Genomic DNA, 10,810 nt, shown 5'->3' with positions numbered 1-10,810 from the left:
AAGTCCAAGCAGCTTCCTCGATCTATCTCTATAGATCTTTATTCCTAATATATAAGCTGCTTCTCCCACGTCTTTCATGGAAAACTGTTCAGATAGCCAAATCTTGGTACTTTGCAATGCCGGTATATCATTCCCTATGAGTAATATATCATCAACATACACTATTAAGAATATAATTGTGCTCTTTTTCACATCTAACAAAATTGAACATTTCAATTGTCTTGTTAAAGCGAATATTACACTATAGGTTTTATATCCTTTGAAGGTTCAACTAAAGTCCATACTTTATTTTCCTTCATGGATTCCATTTCGGATTTCATGGCTTTTTGCCATTTCTTATAGTCAGAACCTTGTATCACCTCTTCATAGGTCTTAGGGCCATCATCATTATGATCAACCTCATTTGATACATCATTTTGTACCATTATATTCAATCTAGTTGGTACGTGACATTCTTATGTAGACCTTCTAAGAGACTCTTGTACAACTTGCTTACCTTGTGTTGGATTTGGTTGTTGTTCAATTTGTATTGGAACTAGTTTATTAACTTGTTCTTGAACTACATTTAGTTCTTGAACTTCAACCGTTGAAGATGGAAACTTCTTTGTCAACTTCAAAATATCCAATAAAGGTTCTTCAACTTGTGTCTCGTGATCTTGATTTTGTGTTGATTCATTAATTTCTTTAACTTCATCAAGTTCTATTTCTCCACTATAATTTCTTTCCAAACAAAATTCCCTTTCCAAAAAGGTTGCTCTTCTAGCCACAAACACTTTATGGTCAGAAGGGTGATAGAAATAATATCCCATTATTTCTTTGGGATAACCAATGAACCTACACTTATCAGATCTTGAGTCAAGTTTATCAGACTGCAGTCTCTTAACATAAGCTGGACAACCCCAAACTTTAATATATTTAAGGTTAGGCTTACGTCCTTTCCATATCTCATATGATGTTGTAGAGACTAACTTAGTAGGAAATTTATTAAGTAAGTATGTTGCTGCTTCCAAAGCATATCCCCATAAATTTATTGGAAGATCAATGAACCACATCATGAATCTCACCATATTTAATAATGTTCAATTTCTTCTTTCAAACACATCATTGTTGTCACGACCCAAAATCCATTAAAGGTCGTGATGGCGCCGAACACCGTTGTCAGGCAAGCCAAAAATAAATACTTAATTTGGTTCTCATTTTAATATTTCTCAAATCATATTTCCTTCAATTAAATAGTAAAAGATGGAGTTTACAAAATAAATAATAATATATTTTTAACAATTTCAATGCAGGACAATCCAAATCACCCCAAAACCCGGTGTCACAAGTGCATGGGCCTCAACTAGGAATATAAAATAAAATACAACATCTGTCCAGAATACAAATTCAGGCAGGAGAAAGATAAATACTCTGAAGGAGACTCTGCTGGTTGCGGACTCGTAACGTGGAATGCAACTCACCTAAGTCCCCGCAATAACCACGCCTCTACGCCTACAAGGCCACTAGACATATATGCACATGCACAAAAAATTTGTGCAGCAAGTGTAGTATGAGTACGTAAATCAACTCGTACCCAGTAAGTATCCCGCCTAACCTCGAAGAAGTAGTGACAAGGGGTCGACTTCGACACTTACTATGAGCTATAAATAATTTATCAATGATATAATTAGGCATGGATTACGTAGAGCGGCTGTAAGCTCAATATCATGAAATAAGTAAACAATTCTTTTGTTCATAAGAAGTTTCCAATTTTTTATTTTCGTCATTTAACATTTTTTGTATCTCGGGCCAATGAAAGCAATATCAATTACTATAAATTCCAAAAAATATATCATGCGCAAATCATGCCGAGGTCGTACGGCTCACTCCAACATAAATATTTAAATTGTGCACTGCCGAGGGTCGAACAACGCGAACCATAGATGCATTTATTTAACCTACCGAGTCGTTCGGCCCGCTCCACAAAAGAGAAAATACAATTTAAAATAACCAAATTCAAGATTTATTAAGGCAACTATTCAAGAAATACAAATTCGCATTTACGGTCAAGAAGATAACCTTTTAAAGTCCCATTACCAAGTTTCGATATGATTTAAGCAATTTAGATTAACAAGTAGGATGCAAACGTCGCAAGTACGACATGATACGGGTCCTAGACTACTCAGACATAAGCATATTAGTAGCTACGCACGGACTCTCATCACCTCGTGCGTACGTAGACCCCACAAATAGGAACACATAATGATTTGATTCACCTATGGGGTTAATTCCCTCTTACAAGTTTAGAAAGGAGACTTACCTCACTCAGAAGTTCCATAGCCGGCGGCTCCCAAGCCTTTCAAACAACTCAAATCGATGCCCAACGCTCCAAAACTAGTCAATAAATGAGCAATTCTATAAATATATACTCTAATACTCATTATAATCCTATTTACAATAATTTCCAACTCCGCTCGAAAAGTCGATAAAAATCACCCTCGGGCCCACGTGCCCGGATTCCAAAATGTTTCGAAGACAAACTTTACCCATAACCCCACGAACTCAAATATATAATTTATTTCCAATTCCATGCCCAAATTCGTGATCAAAATCCAAAAATACCAATTTTAGGTTTTCTACCAAACATCCAACAATTTTCCCAAATTTTCCTTCTTAAATCCACATATAAACTTTACATTTAGCTCACAACAAGTAAGAAACTACTTATCTTATGTTACATGATGAAGACTCCTCAAAATCGCCTAAGAACCGAGCTCGGAAAATCCCAAATGAAAATGAAGAAATGACCAAGTTCGATCCCTTATGTTCTGCCTAGTTTCCGCTTCTGCGGATTGCTTGACCGCATTTGCGGTCCCACTTCTGTGGATCTCCCATCGCTTCTGCGATCCAGGGCTTCCAGCCTATTTCCGCATCTGCGGTCTCCCATGCGCAGATGCGCATCCGCATCTGCGGATATGCTTTTGCACTTGCGCCCCCAGGCTTTCTCTCAATCTCGCACCTGCGACGCACCTCCGCATCTGCGACCTTGCAGGTGCGGACAACCCTTTGCACCTGCGGTCACTGCCTAGCTTTGCCCAAACTGCACCTGCGACCATTTCCTCACTTCTGCGGTCACGCACTTGCTGTCAATTTGGCAAGGTGCGATTACACCAGAACTGGTGCACTTCAGCCATCCTTGAAACTTCAACTTGATTCGTTAACCATCTGAAACTCACCCGAGGCCCCCGGGACCCCAACCAAACATTCTAACAAGTCCTAAAATATTATACAAACTTAGTCGAGCCTTTAAATCACATCAAACAACGCTAAAACACGAATCACCCTCCAATTCAAACTTAATGAACTTTGAAACTTCAAACTTCTACAATCGATGCCGAAACCTATCAAATCACGTCCGATTGACCTCAAATTTCGCACACAAGTCACATTCGACATTACAGACCTATTCCAACTTACGAAATTGGAATCCGACACCGATATCAAAAAGTCCACTCCCGGTCAAACTTCTCAAAAGCCTTCAAATTTCTAACTTTCGCCAAATGACCTACGGACCTCCAAATCCACATTCGGACGCGCCCCCAATACCAGAATCACCTTACAGAGCTATTCCCAGACTTGAAATCCCAAATGAACATCGATAACATTGAAATTCATTTCAATCCAAATTTATGAAATTCTTCCAAATGCCAACTTTCTACAATAGCCGCCAAAACGCTCCCGGGTCATCCAAAACCCGATCCGGACATACGCCCAAGTCCAAAATCATAATACGAAGCTGTTGGAACCTTTAAATCCCGGTTCTGAGGTTGTTTACGCAAAAATCAAACCTTAGTCAATTCCTCCAACTTAAAGCTTCTGAAATTAGAATTTTCTCTCCAAATCAACTCCGAACTTCCCAAATTTCAATTCCGACCACACGTACAAGTCATAATACCTAAAGTGAAGCTACTCAAGTCCTCAAACCGCAAAACGATGCGCTAGGGCTCAAAATAAATAGTCGGGTCATTACAATTGTGTTGTGGTGTTCCTGAAGGTATCCACTGTGAGAGAATCCCATTTTCTTTGAGATACCTTGTAAAATATTCACTAAGATATTCTCCAGCTCTATCAGACCTTAGTACTTTAATGCTTTTACGAGTTTGTTTGTCAACTTCACTACGGAACCTTTTGAATATTTCAAAAGATTCAGATTTGTATTTCAAAAGATACATAAATCCATATCTTAACATATCATCAGTGAAGGTGATGAAGTAAGAATATCTACCTCTAGCTTGAATTTTCATGGGCCCACAAATATCTGTATGAATTAGTCCCAATAATTCAGATGTTCTTTCTCCATTTCCAGTAAATGGATATTTGGTCATTTTTCTTTTGAGACAAGATTCACAAGTTGGATATGATTCAATATCATACTTATCAAGGTAGCCTTCCTTGTACACCTTATTAATTCTTTTCTCTCCAATATGACCAAACCTACAATGCCAAAGGTATGTATGATTTACTTGATTATCTCTTTTTCTCTTAAGACTAGAAACATGCATAATCGAATTAGCATTCACATTAGGTAAGACATAAACATCATGTTGGAGATAACCATTCACATATAAATTATCACCATAATAAATAGAGCAAATACCATTGCCTATTTTAATGCGAAACCCATGCTTGTCCAACATAGAAGCTAAAATTATGTTCGAAACAAATTTAGGAACATAATAACAATCATCTAGCATAAGTACTTTGCCTGAATGCATTATTAAAGAAATTGATCCTACAGCTATGGCTGCAACTTTTGCACCATTTCCAACTTGTAGATTAACTTCTCCTTTCTTTAGTCTCCTACTTATCTTGAACCCTTGCAACATATTGTAGATGTTATAACCACTGCCAGTATCTAATACCCACAATTAATAATTAGTAGTAGCTAAAGAAACCTTGAAAACAATTTTCATTAATGTCTCACTTTGTTTCTTGTCCTTTAGAGTTGCAAGATACTCCTTGCAGTTTCTCTTCCAATGCCCTTTCTTCTTACAGTGAAAACATTCAGCATCATATACTGACTGCAAGATCAAATCTTCAGAAATCTCTTTACCAAGCTTGTACCCCAATTTCTCATGTTCTTTGGTAAGAACAATCGCATGATTGACAAGGGGTCCAACTAGAGAGTTTTCAATCTCCAATGGCGCATCAACCATTGATAAGTGGGGATTTTGACTACTTATTTGTGCCTTTTGACTTTTGTTTTAGTTCAAAAATGTTTAAAGGTATTTCCGAAAACTGATAAAATATGCTTACTTGCAGGAGTATTGGAAAATTAACCATTATGATGAAATCAAACTCAAGAGGAGTGCTTTTGAACAAAGACAAACATCAAGCACAAAAAGCTAAAGTGCGGGCCGCAGAAATTTGTGTGTGGCCGCAGAACATGAAAAAGAATTAATAGAGCTGCAATGTAAGGTGCGGACCGCACAATAATTATGCAGTCGTAGAAGTCAAGGTTAAGAGAGTCCAACTCCAAGGCCAACAAGAACTGCAGATCGCACTATAATTGTACAGCCGCAGAAATCAAATGTGCGATCGTACCCAGAATTGTGCGGTCCGCCGAACTCAAGAGACGCGGCCGCAGTGCAGAATTGTGCGGCCGCAGATCCAACTCCTGTTAAGAGCTAAAGCAAAGTACGGACCGCACACAGAATTGTGCGGCCGCAGAACCTCCGAAAGGGCAATTTTGTCCGAAAATTTCAGCTGTGTATAAATAGACTTTTTTGATGAAATTAGGTTAAGTTTTGAATACCAGAAAGTCTGTAGCCGTTTTTCTTTACTCTTTTAGGCAACTTTAGTTTATATTGTTGATTTTACATTGGATTTTCATCTATTAATCATTCAATATGAGTTTTATCATCTTTTCTTCTTTATTTTCTTCAATATCCACAATGGGTAGCTAGATTTCTAGCTAGAGTTGTGATCCAAACCTAGTGTGGGAACCTAATGGGTGTTTGATTTAGGGATTGTTTATAGTTGGGTGTGTATTATTTAGCCTAGTTCTTACTAAAATTGTAGAATTAATGGTTGTAAATATTGGTTCAAGCCTATTTGACTTGGTCTCTACTTGAGAAAGAGAGACTTAGTCTAGGAAAACTTGACTAATAAGAGTTTTGGGATGAAATCAAGAGATTGATAGTCCCAATTAAAGGGTTGAACCTAGAGATAGTAAAACCCGACTTGAGCAATTTTCAACTGTTTAGTTCAATACCCATTTGGACTTAAGAAAGGCAAATTGGGCAAAACCACTCTCTTACCGAGAGGTATTTAGTGGGTATTCGAGTGTTGATTGCTATAATACACCCCGACCAACGAAACTCGCTCTAAAGCCCACAGCCCGTTAGCCTAACACCTAGGTGGAAGTCACAGCCCTAGAACTTTTACATATTTGAAAAACAACAACAAAAATATTCTTCTCTAGTTTCATATTTTTCAATTGCAATCCTTAGTATAATTTTAGAAGTAAAATTAAAACAAAGTTTGTGGAAGTGCAAGTTAGACAATTCACGTGCTTAGACCAAATACATACCACTAATCCCATCTACGCTCCTTATGGATTCAATCCCGACTCCTAGTTGGGTATTATTATTGTAATCGACCGCTTCACAACCCCAATTAGAGGTGTGACTTGGGCGAGATCAATTTTTGGCGCCATTGCCGGGGAGCATAAAAATGAATTTAGCTATATATTTGGTTTTGTGCGTGAATTGTCTTCTTTTCCTTCCGTGTTACTAATCTTTTTGGTGAAACAATGGCTCTCAACAACAATGATTTGGCCGTCCGCCTCAAGACAACGTTCCAATTCCACCCCCACCTCCACCAAAAGCAGCTTCATACCGGGTGTTGCCGAATGAAGGGTATGCAAGTGTCATAGTCCCGCCCCGCATTAGGGCGGGCAACTTCCAGATCACAAATGTTATTCTCACATTGCTAAAGCAACGGGGATTCTTCACCAGGGCTCCGAGTCAAAATGCATACAAACACTTGAAGGGGTTTGTGGACACTTGCTGGGGGAGTAAACAGATCAACGTCTCCGAGGATGCTCTAAGTTTGAGGCTATTTCCCTTCTCTCTATGGGGGAAAGCCTTGGATTGGTTAGAAAGGTTGCCAAACCATTCTATGCATACATGGGATGAATTGGCAGAGAAATATATTTCCAAGTTCTTTTCTCCCGGGCATATGACTACTCTTAGAGACGAGATTCTAGCATTCAAACAAGAACCCAATGAGCCTTTGCATGAGATATGGGAGAGGTACCGAACTATGGTGAAAGAGTGCCCGAACAATGACATGACAGAGGCTATAATTCAACAAACTTTCTATAGGGGGATCAATACTACCAATCAATGCGTGGTCAACCAACTTGCCGGTGGAAATTTCATGACAACACCATATGCCGAAGCTTGTGAGATCTTAGATGAGATGGCAGATACTTCATCGGCATGGCAAAGTAGAGCAAATGTTCCTCAAGGTGATCCAAATATGGTTCACCTACATAAACAATTGTATGATCATGGGCAAGCAATTGCCGAGTTGACCACTACAATGAATCAATTACCAGAGCTCAACTTCAACAAGTTAAAGGTCTTAAGCAAGTAAATTCAATGGAGGGTGTAAATATGATGGTAAACAAAAGAAGGCAAAAGGGTCAACAAGTGCAAAACCGCGTGGAACAATATGTGCAAGAAGATAGTGGGTTTGACCAAGATGAATCTTACAATGAACAAGATGAGGAAGTACAATATGTGAACAACTTCCAAGGGAAAAGAAACAACTCTCAAGGCCCGAATCAACAATAATGGCGATCTCAAGGTAATCAAGGGAATTGGAACTCAAACAACCAAGGAAATTGGAGTGGTGGTAACAACCAAGGTAATTGAAACAATCAAAATAATCAAAGAAATTGGAATGGTCAAAACAACTAAAACAATTGGGGTGGAAATAGTCAAGGATATTGGAGAGGCAACAACCATGGGGGATGGAACAATAACCAAGGAAATTGAGGGTCGGGCTTTCAAAGCCCCCCGATGTATCAACAACCAAGCAACCCACCTCCTTATCCTTCCCATGGTCCTAGCTCTTCCAATAATGAGATGGGGCAAATTAAGAACATGTTCAAACAAATGATGGAGAAGAATGCCGACTCCGATGCTCAACTAGCCTCTCACAACACTTCAATTTGTAATTTGGAAGTTTAATTGAGGCAAATATCGCAAGCTTTGAACACTCGTCCTAAGGGGGCACTACCAAGTGACACGGTGGTGAACCCAAAGGGTGGGAACAACACGGGATATGTCATGGCCATGACTACAAGGAGTGGAAAAGGTGGGGATGCAACCACCTCAAGTCAAAGAAAAAATGTGGATGATGAACAAGTGATTCAAGAAGATGAGATTCCAAATAATTTGGTGCAAGCCAATGATGAAGTAAGAATGGATATTGATGACAATGTGGAGGAGACTCAAGAGGAAGTGAACCCGTCTAGGGAGCACATTGTAGACATATCGTAACCGGTAGTACCAAAGGCTAAGTCACCAATGCCAAGGCCTCCTCCTCCATACCCTCAAAGGCTTACCAAGCAAAATGGCGAGAACCAATTCAAAAAGTTCATTGACATGATGAAAAGCCTATCTATTAATGTGCCATTGGTTGAGGCTTTGGAGTAAATGCCCGGTTATGCAAAGTTCATGAAGGATTTGGTGGCAAAGAAGAGGTCGATGAATTGTGAGACTATAAAGATGACACATCAAGTGAGTGCAATTGTGCACTCAATGGCTCCTAAATTGGAAGATCCCGGCGCTTTCACAATCCCTTGTACTATTGAAAGCGCCGACTTTGCAAAAGCTCTTTATGATCTTGGGACAAGTATCAATTCGATGCCCTATTCGGTTTTTAAGACTTTGGGAATTGGGCAACCAAGACCCACATCTATGAGGTTACAAATGGCGGATCGTACTATGAAGAGACCATTGGGTATTATTGATGATGTGTTGGTTTGTCTTGATAAATTCATCCTCCCGGTGAACTTTGTGATTCTTGATTGTGAAGTAGACTATGAGGTGCCTATTATTCTAGGGATACCTTTCCTTGCTACGGGGAAGGCTCTTGTTGATGTGAAAGCCGGTGAGCTCACTTTTCGGGTGGGTGATGAAAAGATGGTTTTTCATGTGTGTAAATGTATGAGGTAACCGAATAACAATGAAGTTTGTTCATTTGTGGACTTGGTGACCGATGTGATTATTGATGATACTAGTGCCATGATGAATGTGGATGATACTTTGGAGGCCGTTTTGCTTAACCTTGATGATGATGAGAAGGTGGCAAGACCCAAAACCTAACCTGTCATGATGGCGCCTATCGTGGTACTAGGCAAGCCGACCTTTCCAAAACAATTTCAAAATTTAACAGAAGTGAATTAAGACATTTAAAATAATCGGAGTTTCTCATAAATATGGGGTAAATCCCAAATAAAACATAAGTGCGGAAAAATAGCCCAAGATTGGGGTGTCACTAAGTCATGAGCATCTAGAGAACCAAACTAATACAACCAGTGTCTAAGTATTAATACAAGACAGAAATAAATATAGAAGGAGAGACAAGGTCCTGCGGACGCCGGCATCTATCTCGTAGTCTCCGGTACTCGATCACGCCCGAACTCAACGACCTCTGTGATCAAACACACCTGGATCTGCACATGAAGTGCAGGGTGTAGCATGAGTACAACCAACTCAGCAAGTAACAAAAATAAATAAGGAACTGAGAAGCAGTGACGAGCTATACAGTACAGTTCATTTCAAAAGTTTTCAGTAAAGAGTAAACATGCTTTCAAACCCTGTGGTATAAGTCAAATCAGTTCGCGCTCATGTAAAACAGATATGAATCTTCCAGAAATTTCACAACAACAACAGATAACAACTAAGTGCAACAATAAATAAAAGCAAGTACAACCTCTCAAGGCATCAGTCATTCAACCCATCTCAACAGCTCACACTCTCGGCTCTCAGCCCTCAATACACACTCTCAATAGCTACCTGCGCTCACTAGGGGTGTTCAGACTCATGAGGGGCTCTTACAGCCCAAGCGCTATAATCTGCACGGACAACTCACGTGCTGCACGGACAACTCACGTGCTGCACGGACAACTCACGTGCCATAGTATAAATATCTGGATCCGCACGGATAACTCACGTGCTGCACGGACAATTCACGTGCTATAGTATAATATAAGGATCCGCACGGACAACTCACGTGCTATAATATAATATCTCACAAACAGGCCATCGGCCTTACTCAGTCATGAACCTCTCTAGTCTCATATCTCTCAATAAAGAAAGGGAAAACATCCCAAATCAAAGTATTACAGTATATCATACGGGAAAATAACAGAGACTGAGGTAAACATGTACAAGAATCACTATGACTGAATATAACTACCATGAGCAGGAATATAGCCTAAGCATGACTTCTAACATGAAAGGCAGTCAAGTTCGAGTAGACAAGAATGTATATAAACACAAATAAAGGCTATTAGACTTCACAGTCTCCCGGGACGGACCAAGTCTCAATCCTTCACGGCGTACACCCACACGCCCATCACCTAGCATGGGTTCCACCTCCAAACAGTCACATTATATCAAACTCCGGGTTTCATACTCTCAAGACCAGATTTAAAACTGTTACTTACCTCGACAACGTAGAACTCCTACTCCGAAATGACCTTTCCTCTCGAACCGGCCTCCAAATGACCCGAATCTAGCCACAAGCAATA

General features: G+C 39.6%; 1 protein-coding gene across 1 annotated transcript; it reads left to right on the top strand.

Moving 5' to 3' along the window:
- The first annotated feature begins 8,813 nt into the window (after window positions 1-8,813).
- Window positions 8,814-9,230, top strand: LOC138908676 (uncharacterized). Its single transcript, XM_070199357.1, has one exon. The coding sequence runs from the start codon at window positions 8,814-8,816 to the stop codon at window positions 9,228-9,230; it is 417 nt and encodes a 138-aa protein (XP_070055458.1).
- The last annotated feature ends 1,580 nt before the right edge of the window (window positions 9,231-10,810 follow it).

The sequence above is a fragment of the Nicotiana tomentosiformis genome, chromosome 3 (assembly GCF_000390325.3).
Source record: "Nicotiana tomentosiformis chromosome 3, ASM39032v3, whole genome shotgun sequence".
Lineage (NCBI taxonomy): Eukaryota > Viridiplantae > Streptophyta > Magnoliopsida > Solanales > Solanaceae > Nicotiana > Nicotiana tomentosiformis.
Note: the sequence above shows the minus strand (reverse complement) of the source record. Positions and strands in the feature narration are given on the sequence as shown.